This window comes from Bactrocera latifrons, unplaced genomic scaffold (genome assembly GCF_001853355.1).
Source record: "Bactrocera latifrons isolate USDA-ARS-PBARC rearing strain unplaced genomic scaffold, ASM185335v1 scaffold_139, whole genome shotgun sequence".
Lineage (NCBI taxonomy): Eukaryota > Metazoa > Arthropoda > Insecta > Diptera > Tephritidae > Bactrocera > Bactrocera latifrons.
The window spans coordinates 625,105-644,017 of NW_017534841.1; the positions used below are offsets into that span (position 1 = coordinate 625,105).

General features: G+C 31.8%; 1 protein-coding gene across 2 annotated transcripts in view; it reads left to right on the top strand.

The window, feature by feature from the left end:
- LOC108965332 (potassium voltage-gated channel protein Shab) overlaps positions 1-18,913 on the top strand; it is a 204,972-nt gene that overhangs the window by 133,170 nt on the left and 52,889 nt on the right. For both annotated transcript variants that reach the window (XM_018927670.1, XM_018927672.1), the window contains one exon: positions 9,725-10,568. In XM_018927670.1, the coding sequence (XP_018783215.1) occupies positions 9,725-10,568 (844 nt within the window). The remainder of the gene's footprint in view (positions 1-9,724; positions 10,569-18,913) is intronic.

Consider the following 18,913-nt stretch of genomic DNA (forward strand, 5'->3'; position numbering starts at 1 on the left):
GAATTTTGTTTTACATTGGAAAAGTTCAACTAAAGTAAAGTTATATTCGAAATATTGAAATTTGATAAGTCGAAACGCTCGAGAAAAGTGTGTGCGTCTTTGTACTCATTTTTGTTCTGACATGGAATGGAGTTATTTTTACCCTACTTTCTTTTATTTGAGCTTGCTTCCCGGTAATATACCCAAAAAAAAAACAACAATACTCTTATTGTGTAGTTGTATGTATGTAAAAATTATTGCAAGATTTATGTAAATATTGTGAAATCAGGCTTAAGTATTTATTTTAAACAAATTATTTCCGATTCTTTTACGTAATTTATATTTGTTGGTATTTATTTATTATGTGTATTTTTATGTATGTAAAAATTATTTATTAAATTTTAGTTTAGTAGCTATCACTATATACATAATTGTCTAAATATAAATGTAAATAAATTAGTTTTGTAAATAAGCGTATAAATGCATTGCTTCGATGTATATATAAGTATGTAGTATATACATGTATGTGCTCTAGTGTTTTTTACAACTTTTTGCAAAAAGTATTTTTTCTTAGTTTCGATTTGCCATAGAAATATTGAAAAGATTCTTTGCATGTTTTTTGAGTTGAGTTCTTCGAAATTAGTTATGCTTAATATGAACTCTGCAGCATGTTGGAATGTTACACATACACACGTGACACATAACGGCAGTGCTAAGTAGTGGTTTAAAACAAATAAACTTCTGGGTGCTGAAATTTTTTTAGTCTAGATTGTCAAAATTTGTATATAGTCAGATTCTAATAACGTCGCAAAATTATCTTATAGAAAAATATTTCAATTCAAGTTTCAATAACACGGTGAAATATTTTATGGCTAGGTAAGCGAGTTAGTTTAGATATAGCTGACCTTTTAAAGAATTGAATCAATTGGATATTTTGCCTTAATTACTTTTAAGAAAGTATATATTAGAATAAATACCCAAAATGTGAGATGATAGGACTTCAATCCTCCAACTTGTTAAAATCAAAAGCAGTATCATTGAAGAAAATACAATATTTTAGAAACTTTTCTCTAAAAATGGTCTTACATCCAATAAGTAATAGATAAGGCGTGTGTCAAACATGAAAGAACTCTCGAAACTATTCGCGCCACTAACATTTATATGACCTGAAAATCGTACGTACGAAGAGGATAGAGAGCAGAACTCATCATTTTGTAATTCTTTGTCAACGAAGTAATACAAATGTGTACGAATTCAGTTACCAAAGAAAAATATTGCTAAATATTTCAAAAAAATTTTCTTCACCCGAGAAAATTATTGATAAATATTTTAAAAAATTCAGGTACAAATAATATCATATTGTTGTCAGTAGCTTTAAATAATGCTACATTCAATTAATTGTCTCCCTTACCATTCGCTCTCAGCTCTCGGACTTCCAAACCCTATTCAAGTAAAGTAATATTTTTTAACCGATTTGAAGGTGTTTATTTTAAGCATTCAACGTACCGGATGAACGTAAACTCTATATAAAGTTCATTATTTTTGCATTTTATTTATCATAGAATGACCAGATTTAGGTCAAATATTTTGAAAAAGAATTCATACTGCTATTCCAAACTCTCGTCTCGAATGTAGTTATCCGCTTCACAAGCTTCTCTTGTAGGCAAATTACTATCCCTCTCTAGCTCATAGTAGACAAATTGCCTTCCAATCTCTCCAAACAGATTTCAAACCCATGAAGCTGTCAATCCTGTCTTGGCCGGCCCTTGGCTAACGACCGTTTTCGTTTGTAGTAAGTAACCAATTTTTCATCACCTGCAATCATTAGCTTCAGAAATAGATCGATTTTGTTGCGATTTAGTACCGATTTACAGATGGAAATTCTGCCCACGGGTTATTTCTGCTAACCCGTTTCCGGCCTTATATCAAAATTATGATTTAATATTTTACATATATTAAACTGCACCTACTTGACGGTCGAACTCTACGATCTGCATTATTTGATCGATTTTTTCGACAATTGGTCTTCCTTTTGTTGCATCTCTAACTTCAAAATTACCGATACGAATCGATAAAAGTAAAATGGAGCTTAACTCATAGTTCCGCATCAGAACTTGTAACGAATAATTGCTGTAAAATGTGGCGTATTTTCTGGTGTCCATCTTTAACTCATGCTCAAACAATACTGAGTCGAGTAAAAACCAAACTCTATCTGCGAAGTTTTCTTATGCTTATAATGCTATATAGCGTTTTCAGATCACTCTTATACAACACTTATACGAGATACAGATTACTGAAGCTATCTGTGGTATTAGAGAAATCATTTACATCTTGTCTGATTTCGGCCTTTTAGCTGCCGTCACATGCTTCTTCATAGGGTTCTTATTATCCGCTGGGACTGAACTTAGAAATCATTCCTCAACCAGTACTGGTGATTCAACCCTACCTTCGTACCGACTCCCACTATTCACCCGGTTTTGTCCTTACGTTTTGCGGGGGACAGTTTCGTCGCCTTTTGTAATAGCAACCCACCTCAGAGATGTCGGTTTCAACCAACCTTCTCCCTTTCCCTTTCCCTCGTCCTTGTTTGAGTTTTTGTTTTCGTTTATATTAAGGTTTTTAAGAGTTCCCACTCAGAGCCGCTACCCACTTCTCGTACAAGCAGTCGCCTTATATGGTCCCATGGTTGTTACGAGGCCAAAGCGAGGTTTGACGCACTCAGTGCATTCACAGCTGACTAGCACAAAGGCGGAATCATCTCAACCTATACCTACCTCACCTACTTAATGATGACGAAAGGGGAACGTATTCTAAGGTCTGTCAGCGTTTTAGTCATCAACGATTGCTGCATCGTGTCACCCCTACATACACAGATGACAGAACGCCTCAACCACCAGTCCGAGGTCCGTGTCGAGAAAGCATGGAATTTATTTTGAAAAATGGCGGTTACATAAGTTTTATTGCATTAGGATTTTTTAACTCTTACTTTTGTACTTAGACGAAGAAAAAATAATTGTAATTTGGATTTTTGGCAGACATTTTACAAGAAAATAAAAATTTCGGTGAAAATATCGCGACATAATTTTGTCAAATAAATCCTTAAAAATTATATCTCAAAGACCTGTGTGAAATTCCATTAAGATCGGTTGAGTAGTTCTTCAAAAACACAGTTTCAAGAAAAACTCGGTTAAAGATGGTGCACTTAGCCTAGCTAGCCTCGTTCGCACAACCGGATTAACTTGAAAAGTTCAGAAAATATTCCAGAGCTGTTGTAGAATAACAATAAAAGGCAGCAATTTTTTGAAGCCAGTGAACCCATCTAACCCCTTAGGGTCAACAAAATTCTCTATTCTCTGTTTTTAAGGCTAGTCTAATTAGGTGAAAACCGAGAAACATATATAGCAAAAGGCTTTAACAAATTACTTTAAGTACCGTCACAAGCTCGAACCATCAATATACAGCAAATATGAATCGTAAGAAACTAAAATTGTATATTTTTCGCTCCGGAATATAGGCATGAAACAGTACTCATACAAAGGAAATAAATACTGTTAATTTTAGGAATAATTTTTGTTTACAGAAAAAATTTTCATTCATTTGAAGACATCTGTATATAACGCTACGAACTCAGAATCCCATTTAACGGCTTCAGAAGCACTTTTCAATATTATTTTCGTAGAATGATATAACAAATACATTTCCTCCCCAGTTTGCGATTTTGAATTTTTATTCTATCCTCAAAGCTCTTACGTACAAAAGTGAAATTTAATAAGAATTTCAATTAATTTAATGATACCTTACTTAATAAATTTCTTTAGTACCTCTTAATTGTATGAAAATCTTAAAACTTTCGATATTCCCCGTAAAATTAGCGTCCTGCAAGTTTTTCTCCACTATAAATTTACTTTATTGCTACACCACAAAGAATGCTGTGATTGGAACCAAAAGCTAAATTCAAGTCGTAGTTTCCCACGATCAATGTATTATTGAGCCCTGTATGCTTTAACTCATCTAGTAAATTTACCAATTTACCCCCTCCACCTCTTTTTATAATTTTCTAGTTATTTACGAGCTCTCTTACACTTTGAAGGCAAACATGCTTGTGTATGTATGTGTATACCTATAGTTTATAGACCCTCTCCTGCCAATTTGCAATGTGTTCTTTTAGTAAAACCACAAAAAAAAAAATTCTCTAGCCCAGTTGACACCTAAATTTTAATTTTATTGTATGCATTTACCAAATCTAAATCAAAAATTGTCACCGTCAACATTGAAAAAGATTATTAATGCGTTGTTGCGTACAGTGTTCGCCATGGTAGATGTGGACATATTCACATATACAAAATACAAATACAAAATACAATATTACATAACTCAATTCTATACTCGTATATAACTATATATCATATTTCTCTTGTTAAACGCCTAACTACTAACTACATAAGAAGCGAGAATTGTTATTTAATGCCTGATTTTGGCAATCCCACTCAAATTAATTACCATAATTACAACAACACAAGTAAAGAGAAATCGAAAACAATTGCTAAGCTTTGCTCCTGCAACAAAGCCAAAGAGAAATGTGTCACATCGAAGGGCAATATGTGTCAGGCACCAACAGCAACAACAATCGATATGCTGTGGCATGTGAGCTGTGAAAGTGAATCGAATATTAACTATAACTATTATACCATATATACTAGTATGTAGGTACAAAAGTGCACAGCGTGTCAGCGCAAGACAAATTGCAAGTAGTGAGCTATGGGTGCACACGCTCATGGCTCGTAGTGGCGCTGCGTCGCGATGTGCATATTCGTATTACAATATTTCAGTACCCCCACCCGACCAGCTACAGTACCATCCCAATACAGTTGTTGTGATATAAAGGTTTTTTTTTTTGTTTTTGCAATTGTTGCTAATATACATAAGCCTCATGTAAAACGTTTGAGCGCGTTCAGTACTAAAGTTTACCGTTAACTTTGCTGTGCTAATTTCAGGCAGTATTCGTTTTTAATTTTTCTTTTTTGTATTTTTGGTTTAACAGAAAAAATATTTTGTTATTTTTCGAAGCATTTTTGGACGCTTTTTAATGCTAACCGTTTATTTACTGGTTCCAAAAGTTCATTAATTGAATATTTGCCGTTTTTCATAGTATTATAAAATATTTCGAACAAGTTTACTTGCATTGTTTGTAGTTGTAATTGTTCGAATTGGTTGCGAGCGCTTAGAGTTTGTAAAAATTTTACATCCATATTGTGTTAGTTATGAGGAAAAATATACATATGATTGCAAATGCCACATATTTTGCGAAATTCGTACATTTTTTTTAGTAAATTAAATTTTGATTTTCCTTCAAATAACTCGAAAAAAATTCGAACTTGGATTTTAGGCGCCACATTTGCGTTGCTCTTATTCTTACGTTTTTATAGTGTCAATATGTTTTCAAAAAATATATAATTTCTTTTTTTGTCAAACAATACAGAACAAAAACAGTACAAACAAGTGTTTTGCCAAATAAGCAAAAATTTGCAAAATAACTGCCGAAATTGTGGGCATTTTATAATATTTTATCCTATTTTCTCAAGCAAAATAGTAATTTTTCTACTCAACTTAGAAACAAAAATCGACTGCAGACCCGATTGTTAGTATTGTGTACGTCCTTACTCACTTTAGCCGTGTGTGATTAGCTTGGTAAAATGTAGTTTTAAGTAGTGATTTTAAATATTTAGTTTTACTAGTGCGAGCTTTGCGTCTTTGGTAAAGTTAAAAGTGAACTTTTACTCTCGAAATTTAGAAAATTTATTATTATTAATAAAAAATAATAAATATTATAAAAACTTATTAAAAATTTAGAAAAAAATTAATAAGCGATTATTTATTATATTTAAAATCGAAACAAATTTAAAAAAAGATTAAATTATTGTTGTGAAAGCTTAATTGTGATTAAAAAGCTTTAACTCTATAGCTTTAGATGTTCACGAAGCATCTTTAACAAAACATTTTACCCAAACGTTTGCCTTAGCAGTTTTCATGAATTTATGCCTTCGAACTTTCGCGAGCTTTCATAATCGAAATCGAAATTATTTACAGTCCCTGTATAAAGTATAAAATATATTATGCTATTATATTAGCACCCACTTTTAAAAAAATACTGCTTTATTAAAATTTTAAAATAAACCGAAATCCACTTCTACAAAAGTTTTTTAAGATGAAAGCTCACTTTACCATTATCTCTATTAACATAGCCAAATGTTTCGGAAACTCCCTTAAGTATTTTTCTTAGTCAATAAATGGTAGATTTATGCGAGCGAGCTTTAGCAAACTTTCGGAAGCGAAATTTAAAGTACTTAGCCCAGCTGATAATAAAAAAAATTAAAAATAATATTTTTTCATTAGCGCAAATTTTTTTAATAATTTAATTTTTATAATAAATTATTAATATAAAAACACATATTATTGGTGAAGTTTTAATAAGTTTGGGATTGAAAACTGTTTTAAAAATAGTTGTGTAGTTATGATGAAGCTTTCATTTGCTTCTTCTATATTTAAAATAATAACAATAGCAAAAATTTGGTTTTCAAACACTTTTTCAGAAATATATAATACCGATTAAAGCTTTTATTAACTTTTTTTAGCCTAATATAATAAAAATATTAAGCATTGCTGGAAAAACTTTTATTTCAAAACACTTCGTTTCCTTAAATTTTGGTTTTGAAAACACTTTTCAGAAAAATTATACCGCTAAAAGCATTAATTTGCGTTTGCTTTCTTCTAATATAATTTGGATCTTAACCATCTCTTAGAGAGCTTTTTGAAAGCTTTCTTAAGTTTTACCTTGGTAAAAACTTTTAAGCTTTGGTTCGAAAAAGCCTTTAAAAAATAATTCCGATGATAGCTTTCGGCTTTATCAAAAATATTAATAATATTAAGCATTCTTGGAAAAACTTTGGTTTCAAAACACTTCGTTTCGTTAAATTTGGATTTGAAAACACTTTTCAGAATTAGTTCCGATTAAAGCTTTTAATGGCGTTTATTATCATCTAATATAATAAGACTATTAATCGTTTTTAAAACAGTTATATGAAAGCTCTCTTAAGTATTACCTTGATGAAGACTTTTTTAGGCTTTGGTTCGAAAACGCGTTTTAAAGAAAGTTTCGAAAGTAAAAATTCAGCTTTGATTGGTGTTTGTTATCATATATTATATGATTGTAATTGGGATTTCAATTGTCTCTGAAAGAGTTTAAAGAAAGCTCTCTCAAATTTTACCTTCGGTAAACAATCCTTAGATAATATACTTTAAAAATTCAACTCGAATAAAAAGTCTCTAAAAACTCACTTAACCACAAAAGGCGCAAAGTTCGGCATAAATTTTTTTTTTTATTTCTCATTGGCACCACGCCAACCAACAACAACATAGTTTCATAGCCGTAGTGTGCAATGCGCCTCACAAACCCACTCTATAGTACCGCTAGCTAGATGAATAAGTAGTTAGTGCTGCGATCGCATTCCAATAGAAATATGCGCCCCTAAAACTATGCTATCAATAAAAATAAATAAGTAAACCAACTAGCTGCAGTAGCAAGTTCAAATTAGCCTAACGAATTTTCAAAATAATTAATAATTTTTCTAAATAATTATTTCTTTATTTTTGTATTTGTGTAAGCTATTATTATGTAAATATGATAAATATTTTGATACTTTCATTTAATTATAAATACTTTTTTTTTTTTTTGTAATATAAATGTTTTAACCACCACCAATTGCGTACAAGCAAACTGTGTTTAACCCTTCTATACTTTCTGTTATCTGTTTCTTATGTCCACCTGAAAACTTGCAAATTTGTAACGGTATATGTTTTGTGTCTTTTGTTGTATTGTGTGAATTTGTCACGTCAATATTTTATTATTTCTTATTTTTGACCATTAGGAAAATTAATTATTTTATTTTTTTCCTTAAACTAACTCTAATTAAAAATATTTATTTTAAATTGTTAGTCAATTTTAGTTTAGTATTTACTTATTCGTATGTTTTCTGTCTTTGTCTCACAACCATTAGAAAGATTACATATTAGTACAAAGCTCGTGTGTTTCGTGTCTTCCCCACCCCCTGATCCAAGTAAATATGTCCAGTAGTGTTAACACTAAAGACAAATTTTCCATTCGGAAGTCAAGGCTCTGTTATTTCGTATACATAATTCGCCAGAAAATCAAATAAAGAATCAAAAAAGTATTTAATAACTAAACGGCTGTACTCGTAGATATTATTTTATTTTTAATTTATGATAATACATATTTTTATCTACAAATATGACTAAAGTATGATATAGCTTATTAGACCTCTGTACAGTCTCGTCAAAGTCCTCCCAACCTCTTGCACCTTGTCTTTTGACACATCCCTTACTCCCAACGACTAGTTCTTAGCGCAATTCAACATACTTCCATCACAATTCACATTTTCTATTGCGTTACTTCAAAATGTATAAAGACATACTTATTTCTGTATATAAATATTAGAAAGCAAATAAGCAGAAATTAATTCTTTGGAACTGGTTTGATGCAGACAAGCACAAAGTGCTTGCGTTTTTGTGTGTGTGACTTGCAACAAAGTAACCAACAACAATTTTCAGCGCCTTGACTGAGTTCTCCAATTACCCTCTTTTACCCTTAACACCTTTATGGTGCGAAATAATGATTTCACACCGAAAGCTTTTAAAGTTGTTGAAGCTTTTTGCCAAAAAAAAGCTTTGCCTTCTCGGTTTTGTAGACGGAAAAGAAGCTTTCATTATTTTAAAAGAAAAGTGAAAGAATATTTCACACCGAAAGCTTTTAAGCTTGTTGAAACTTTCTCCCGTAACAGCTTTGTTTTTCTGTGTTGCAAAGGCAGAGAACAAACTTTAACGATTTACTTAAAAGCAAAACATTATTTTTACATCAAATGTTTTTAAGCTCCTTGAAGCTTTCTTTCAAAAACGCTTTGTTTTTCTGTGTTTCATAGACAGAAAAAGAGTAAAACAATATTTTATATCACTCTCACTGAAACTTCTTCCTAATAAGCTTTTAAATTTCTTATTGAAAAAAGGAGCATATTTTTTTTAAAACTGAAACTCTCTCTTGGCTCTTAAGCTTTTAAGCTCCCTAAAGTTTCCAGCTTTAAAAGCTTTGTTTTTCTACGTTTCTGACAGAAACAAAAAGCTGCACGAGTTTTAAACTTTTAAGCTTGCCAAAGCTTTCTGCCTAAAAAGCTTTTCTTTATCTAAGTTTCAGACAGAAACAACAAAGCTATAAAAGTTTTTCTAAGTTTTGGACAGAAACAACAAAGAGTCACGAGTTTTGTAAATTTCTGCTCTTACATGTGAGGAGGCGAGCATAAACTCTCCGAATATTCAACTACTGAGACACTACCGCTTTTTACTTTTAAAATTTCTCAAACTTTTAAGCCCTTTAAAGCTGTCTACCTTACTTCGTACTTCGTTAAGCTTATAATTTAGTATATTTAAATATAATTTTTGTTAGAGCAATCTTAAGTAATAAGCAAAAGCAAAGTAACTCCCATAACGTTTTGGTGCATAAGTACAAAAAATACAACAAAAACATAATGCGATTTTCAAAGCAAAAACATAAAAAATTTTTTTTGTAACGAAGTTTATGCTAAAACCAAAAAACTCAAAAACCAAAACAAAAAAATGAAAATGAAAATGAAAGAAACAAGCGTATGAATTGAATCGAATTGAATGTTCTTCTCAACAGGTTATCGCAGTGATATCCATACTATTTATAGTCCTGTCTACCATAGCCCTGACGTTGAACACCCTACCACAACTACAACACAGTGAGAATGGTACACCATCTGATAATCCGCAATTGGCTATGGTTGAAGCCGTTTGCATATCGTGGTTCACCTTAGAATATATACTTAGGTTTAGCGCGTCACCGGATAAATGGAAATTCTTTAAGGGTGGCCTTAATATAATCGATCTATTGGCAATACTCCCATATTTTGTTTCCCTATTCTTATTGGAGACGAATAAGAATGCAACGGACCAGTTCCAGGATGTGCGCCGGGTGGTGCAAGTATTTCGCATCATGCGCATCCTGCGAATCCTTAAGCTGGCCCGTCACTCAACGGGCCTGCAGTCGTTAGGCTTTACGCTACGTAATTCATATAAGGAACTCGGTCTACTAATGCTGTTCCTGGCAATGGGCGTTCTCATATTTTCTTCGCTGGCATATTTTGCCGAAAAGGATGAAAAGGATACAAAATTCGTTTCAATACCGGAAACATTTTGGTGGGCGGGTATTACAATGACAACTGTTGGCTACGGGGACATCTATCCCACTACTGCACTGGGAAAGGTTATTGGTACTGTGTGTTGCATATGCGGTGTTCTGGTAATCGCTTTGCCTATTCCCATCATCGTTAACAATTTTGCTGAATTTTATAAGAATCAGATGCGACGCGAGAAGGCGCTCAAGCGGCGCGAAGCGCTAGATCGGGCCAAACGTGAGGGCAGTATTGTGTCATTTCATCATATCAATTTGAAAGATGCCTTCGCCAAATCGATGGATCTCATTGATGTCATTGTGGATACAGGTGCGTAAATAACTATATATCTACTATATATAAATATTCGCATAAATACTATATATTTATGTGAAAAAAAATTTTACATACACAAAAAAAAATATTCATTAGCAAAACAATTTTTTTTTTTATTTTGAAAAAAATTTAATTATGCTTTCAACAACATACTTATGCTACGACGTCATGCCCATACTTTATTATCGTACATTTTCATAGCATAAAATACTTATTTGTACTACTGTACCATATACATATGTCACTAACATTTTTAAAAATTACAAATATATTTACAACAAAGCATAAATTTACGAAATTGTTTTTGTATTGTAACGTAAACATATAGGTATTTGTTGTTATTAGAAATAAAACTAAAAATAATAACTTAAAATTCATTCACACAAAAAAAAATCAAAAAATTATAATATTTGTTTAGTTAAGTCTACAAATTGTAGTTGTAGCTGCCTTGTGGTATATTGCTTACAATAATTTGCTTACTTACATTACTCCTAAGTTCGTGCGCTTTTCCTATCTATTTTCACACACACTTACTTCAATTTCTGGTTGGCCTTATAGCAGCTCGCTTTTCCAAATTCCATATACTTAACCATTTTGTTCCATTTTTTCTGAAATAAAAACTATTTTTAACCAAAAATTAAAAATAAAAATTGGCATTCGGCATGCATTTTTCTCAATATTTTTATTAATTTCATATTTTCACAAATTTTACATGTTCACAAAGATATTTTTTCTAACACAGAAATTAAGTTGCAGCGAAATTTCAATAAAAAACTTACTATTATGTAAATATTTAAATAAATCTCTGATGATAGAAATTTTCAAAATAATTAGTTGTAGCTTAAAATGAACGATTAAGTAGTTTAAATAGAGAACACATTTTATAAAAAATAAATAAAAAGTTAAAAAAGTATATGCATACACAAAACGTATTTATAAACTTGTACCAATATTATATGCAAATACGTAATCCCCACTTAATGATAAGTTCTTAGTATTTTAGAATTAGTACCTATAAGTATCTTCGATTCGCCACCCTCTTGTATAAAGCTCTGCTCCCTTATGGAACAAAAGCGAAAGCACCGGCAAAGTTGAATGGAGGGAATGTGGATGCTTCATTGAAGTCTTCTATTTCATTGTTCTGCATCGAAATATTGAATTATACCAGTTTATAAAGCTTATACCAGTTCTTTCGATTGGAGAACGAGGTTTGCACCACCCACTTATACTATTGATTCTGAAACACTACTATTCAAGGCATAACGAATCGAAGATAACTTTTAATAATTAGTATGATTAGACATATGCAATACACATATAGGTAATATATACATATACAATGAAAATATCATGTGCACAGTAAAATTTTTCTAAAGTAAATTCTAAATAGTTTAAATAGCAATAAGTTTTAAATAAGAAATTCTTAGAAAAATGTATTATTTAGCTACAACAATTTCATATTTATTATCGCTTTAATGTGACCAACACTTTTAGCAGCAGCCATATTCGAAAATACTTTTGTGACATGTAAAGGTCTGTAGTCAAACCGCCTTTTTCTTTACGTCGTTTTGTCTAGATCTTCAAACCTTTTAAATGTTAGAAGATCTCTGCAATCTGGTAGGTGACATTATATGACATACTTATTCCCGCTCTAAGAGTTTCATAAAATAACATTCAAAACTTTTTTTTAACGATTTTTAATAACAATGACCCCCAGACTTACATATACTATTTTAAGTCCATTAAAAGAGAAGATATGCCTTGAATTAACAGCAGCAATTTTCCTAGAGAGAACATTGTCCTAATTTGTACACACTTTTCATATCAAAAATTTATTTAATTGTGGACAAGGAATATATAATATCAATAGAACAACTATTCGTCTACTTATTTCCTAGTTTCGATGGCTAATCTAGAAATATCGCACGTGGACTGCTGTATATTGAGAAGCCATAGAAAAGAAGAATTCTAGTTTTCGAACTAATAAAGTAGCAAAACGCTTAGTAGCCAATGTAAATTTGCTCAGGCGTTTAATTTCCATTCCCCCCATATTCGGTGGGATATCTGAAAGTATGCGCAACCAAACACGGGACAATCAAGAAAGAAGTGTTGAGTTGTTCCCATCTCGTCTTTTCCCATAAAGCTGCTGTAGATAGTGTCTGGTAACCTTGCAGCATAAACACCAACATGTCAACAGCCTGTTAAATGCCCCACAAAGAGCGAGAGGCTTACTGAGGGCTAAGATATCACTAGATTTCTTGCGTTCGATCTTTTACCAAAAGGCTTTTGCGACAGCGCATGTACCATTGGTGGCCCAGCGCTGGCCAAGCTTTCGCGAAGCCTCGCTATATAGTAGTAGAACACAAGAGGATATAGGAACACCGACCCGCTCCCGCTACCGATAGAGATTTTAGGGTGCTTTTTCTTGCTAGCTCGTCAGCGTTACTATTTCCTACAATTCTTATTTGGCTTGGCACCCTTACCAGTCTTATCTCAAAGACACTCGATGCTATTGATAGCGAGGTTAGGCTCTCCTTGAACACACACTGTTATTGAACTCGTAAAGGCTAGTATCGCCTCTTGGCTATCTGAGTGGATGGTCAAATTTCTCTGAAAAAGGCTGTACTCCGGAGTAGTAAGTTTTCTGCTATTGCTAATGGCTGCAACCTAGCATTGAAAACTCTGTATTAATCAGGAAATCTGAAGCTGGAGTTGATAGATTGCCCTTGAGAGTCTCCACGAACCTTACCCCCAAGCTTTGACCCATCTGAAAAAAAAGCTCACTGCTCCTCTCCTCTAACTCCATGATCCAAGTGATCCAGTATGAATTCAAAGTATGTGAGGAGAGCCAAGTGTTCAGACACGTGTTTTATTAGGAAACCTTCCGACCATATGAGATACTTTCTACGTCTGAATTAAATATTTTCTACGATAACTAATCACAGAGTCTTCAGCTTTCGGATGACCTTTTTTAATCCTAACCGTATAAGAAAAGATATCTCTTTATGATATCTGATCAAATTGGACCGGGCCGATATTATTGATTTCAAAATAAGCTTCAAAGGGCAATGCAAGCATGCCAACGCTGAAATCAATTTTTTACAAATTTGTTATAAGCTTTGGCTGGGATTGTCTTCAGTGTCCACAATGAGTTCCAATTTTTTGAATGCAAGCTCCTCAACTCAGTCAATCATCTATTTGACGACCACAACACGATATCATTTCTGCAAAGATAAAGGCATTCTGATACGATTCCAACCAAAATGTGTTAATTTGATCCATAAAAGATGTTGAGATCGTTTGCTACCTCTTTGATACAAAAATGACGATTTTGTTTCTTTAACTTTTTCGATGTTATCGAGGTGGAGATGTACCACACCATTAAGCAAGTTTTCGATGACTTCGCGACCTTCACTGAAAGCCTTGAGTCACTCAAATACTTCTATTCGTGATAAAGTGTGACGGGTGTGCTCCAAAAACCCGAGGGCACTATTTTAAACAATTATTTAGTCGAAATTCTATTCGGACCAAAAACTTCGCAATGCGCGCGCTCACTCCGGATCCAATTTGATCATATGGTATAAAGATTAATGTTTGGAAAATGTTTGACAGCACAGAGGACTTTACTGCAATAATTCAAGTGTGTCCTACTGTACGGTAATCAACAAATACTTTCCTAATGGTTTTTAGCTATGTAATATATTTTCGAAAGCTTTAGGATCCAATTTATTCTACTGCAGCACCATATTTAAGTATTATTTAGAAGTATATTCAAAAAAATAAATCTTTATTGTTAGCCTATATTCAAAAAATATTTCCAGTTCCACTATCAACACTCATATATATCCATATTTTCCCATAGTGCTTAGGTGTCAACAAAGGGCCTCTAAATTATTAACACTCACAATTGACTGAGAATACACAATTGGAATTGCGCCTGCCTAGCAATCACTTTAAGTAGATTAATTAAGTAAAAGTCTTTGTATTTTAAGCAGCGCATTAACATGACATTAAGTTGGTGTTATGTGACCACAAGCCAACGTTAAGCGTCTAACTATTAGGCACACACTAACACCAAACAAAAAACCAATAAAAATGAAATGCAAAAAACACAAAAACAACAGACAGACAGACAGACAAACAAACACACACACACAAATATCAATACATATGTATACAAATGCCTGAATAAAAAGTAGCTAAAACAGCAACAACCGGAAAACGCCGGCAAAAAGTAGCTTAGCAAAAACAAAATGGCTTCAAGCAGCGTTGCAGTCGATTACCTAAGTTTCAAGTGCAAAACGCTTTTTCTTCTTCTTTCGTTTTTGTTTTTTTTTTCCCCCCTGCATATGTATCTTTTTTTCGCCATCTCTATCAACGGGAACTTAGTTAAAGTGCAAATGACATCACTCAGGGCAATTAAGTGTACCCCCAAAGTGTCGGCGCATAAGTATTTATACCTACTCGTAACGTATACGTAAAGATTTACGTACCTAATTGCATATGTGTAGTTTTAGTCTGACTTACTTTCATGTGATACCTTTAATCGTATATGTGTATGTGTATCTTGTAGGCAAGCAGACAAATGTCGTACATCCGAAAGGTAAAAATCAGAAAGCGCCAAATATAGGAAAACAACCATTGAGCGCTGTAATCGCAGGTGAATACACACTTACATACGTAATTAGCGTAATTTTTCTTCTTCACCTCCTTTAATGTTGAGCTTTGTATAGCAAAGGCAAAAGCAACAACATATCACATTTGCTTCCACACCGTTTCAACTACAAAATTCCACCATCTACTCATACTTAGTTAGCTTTCATAGTTAGGAAATATACTAACATTTGTACATACATACAAAAAACTGGTTTTTACAAATTAAATAATCATTATAGTGACACTTACGAATATAACTGTGCACTGTCAAGTTGTCACCACTATAATTTTGAGGTATTTACATAGAGAAATTTTATTTTTACGTAGGTACACTTGCAATTAAGAGGTTATAATGAAAGCAAACCGTTTTGAATTTTGTAAACTAATTTGCTCACAATGTATAAAATTTACACACTTTTAAAAGATTTAATCAATAATTATGAAATAATGTTTATAAGAGATAATATCAGAACTGAGCTGATAGACCGAGAAAGTAATATGAAAAATGGTCCTAAGTTTTACGGAAATAATTTGAACGAACGTATTTTATAAAAGCGGCAGATCTTCCTTTCTTCTATCACTATTGAAAATACAGAGTTTATTTTTTTTTATAAATTTCGATGTATTAGAATCTCCTTAATTTCAAAACAGAACAATAACTAAATTTCATGAAAACACAATGAGGATGTATTACGGTAGTATGACACTAATTAAATAAATAAAACAAAAAACGATATTAAATAAAGGAAGAGTTGACGTCTGCCAAATTCTCTATTGTTTCCCTCACAATAAATAACTTTAAATCCTGTATTCTACCAGGATATCGTTTCCCACATAGTGGGGCTATGGTGCGCAGAACTTTATTTTGAAAAGTTTATTATTTTAAATTTAAATTCGCTACACTGTCCCAGATTTGAGTGCCATACGTCCAGATCGGCCTAAGTATAACCCTATAAGTTAGTAACTTATTATTCAGACTGAGGCGGAATCTTCGTCTAAGGACCAACTCTAATAATTGCTGAGTTCTTTTTATTTTAACGTGATCTTTCCAAGTGCGCCTCTTATCAGTTATAATGACCTTATAAAGCCACTTGAAGTCATTATTTGTGATTGATGGTATATATTGTATGTACTACTTGTACGGACTTTTCGGTGCTGATATCAATGTTCCATTTAGTAAGTCACGGTTCTAGAACATTCCATTGCATCTGCAGTTTACTAAGACCCAGCTTCCTGGCATCTAACACAGAACGTCCGATTGTGAACGTCATAAGGAATTGGGAGTTTTCCTATAATTTTAATAATATGCCTAAATGCCAGACTTTGTCCAGTGCTTGCAGGCATAAAGGAACGCAGCAGAGCAGTATTTATTATTTTCCATAGCATCAGTTCTAGCCTTATACATTGTTCAATTGTGCAAATAACATTTCTGATGATTCGGAGTAAATTGTTTGTCTTCCAGCGTAAAAATATTTTTTCGAATACTTTCGAGATAATTACCGTTAGACTTAATGGTCGATGCAGCGATCTCGTCTTTTGTTTGGCAACAATATTTATCGACTAATGCTCTTAGTTCCTAATCTTCTTTTTTGCCCATTTGGGACATATTTCATTAAAAATTTTGTTGTTGTTAAAAAAGGACGATAAATCCTAATAGCTTTCCAGCGTGGAATATTAAACAAGAAATAATAATCAAGTTACGCCAACTCTTCGCAAACCGCACGAAAATAGTTAAACATCCGATATATTCACTACTAAAATCATACCAATCAGTTAGTTATTGCAGTAAGTAAAATAAAATGTTCCGGTGTCACAGACATATTGTTCAAAAACTACCAAATTCATTTACTAGGTGGGCATTAAAATGTAAAGGATTACTTTTACAATGGTTCGCGATCGTTTAAAAACAAACTAGCTAATGAAATTAATAAAAATCTCGAAGCTCTTTGTATGAAGAAATATAAGCATACCAAAAAAAAAAAAAAAAAAAAAAAAAAAAAAAAAAAAAAAAAAAAAAAAAAAAAAAAGCAGAAAAGAATAATATCCAAGCGAGCGGATGAATTGCTTAAATGTAAACTCTTACAAAAACAAGTGTATTTGTTAAGAACACTCAAATGTCTATGATTTTCTATCAAAACGGATTACTAATAATATTTCATATAGGTAGCGTTAAACAGTTGCCCAGTTGTCAAAGGCAATAGGATTTAAAGACGATATTTCACTATTTTTGGTTTTAATTTCAAACTTAATATTTTTAACATGCGTAGTCGTATATTAAGAAAAAATATTAAATTAGTTTTCTTTTACATATAGGATATTTCACAAACTTACTCACATTGTTATTTATACACAACTTCACTGATTCTGACTGATTGACTATTGAGATGGCAATTTGTAATATACATATATGTAAATCAAACCGAAAATAATCACAAGCTTATTTAAAATATTAAAATTAAGCGCGAATTTTGTATACAGATTTTGTTGTATTATAAAAAGGGGCTCGGAGACGATTGCTTCGCTATGAACACCTTTCTGGGATCCATTTATGTACACGCTGACAAAAAAAAAATATATATATATATATGTATATATATATATACATATTTCATACAGTTACCTGAGTATATAATTTATTGTAAATATATTTAAATAAAAGATATCATATAATATTTGATATGGAACACCACCGCATTGGACATATCCATTAATACGCTATGAGACACCTGGGATCCTGTTGCTGCTGTAAATAACAAACAAATCCACCAAAGCGCACGCAGTAAATAATAGTACAATATTTATAGGTTTATTTTGATATAGAGTTAACATGATTACAAAAATAATAAAAAAAAACCCACAACAATAATAAACAAATTTTGTTTAAACGAGCAAAAAAGTTAGAATAAAGTACCATGATTTTTTTTTCTAATTCCATATTTTACACAACATTATTCGTGATTTTATGCTTAAATTTTGCTATTTCGTTATAGTTTCCAAACGTTTCTTGAGTTGCGTTATCTGTCTGCATATTTAAGTTTATTTTGCAGGCAGCTTTTAGATAAAAGAATAAAAAAAAAATATTTTCAAAAAAATTTGTTTTATAAGTATGGCAGCATAATTTTTTTTTTTTTTTTACTTTTTCGTATAATTTATGAACTACTTTTGTACAAACCTATCATTTATAAATAGAAATAGCAACAACTACCTTCTTATTTCCCCAACATACACCAACAACAATAACTCCTGAAACATTTCGTATTGTCGAATTGAGAGTATGCTATTTTCAAGTGCTGAAATTTATTATAGAAATTTAAATTACCAAAATAAATATTTTTTATAAGTATGTCATGAACATTTGACTGAAATTGGTTTTAAATTTACTCCAAAATTTTTTTTTCAAAAATAGTAAAATTTTGAAAAATTTCAAAAATGTTATATTTTTGAAACATTATTTTTCATAGCGTATTTCCTAAAATTTAGTAAACCAATTTTTGCATGAATATAATAAATTTGCAGTTTCAAAAGAAAAGGTAAACAATTCTAGCGAACATTTTAAGCATTTTAAAGTAGATTTAATACAATTTTTTTATAGAAAAAATTTTTACAGACATGCTAATAAAACTGCTGCATTTGGTGTTTTTGGTGTTACTAATTAAAAAAAAAAGAAAATAAAAAAAAATAAT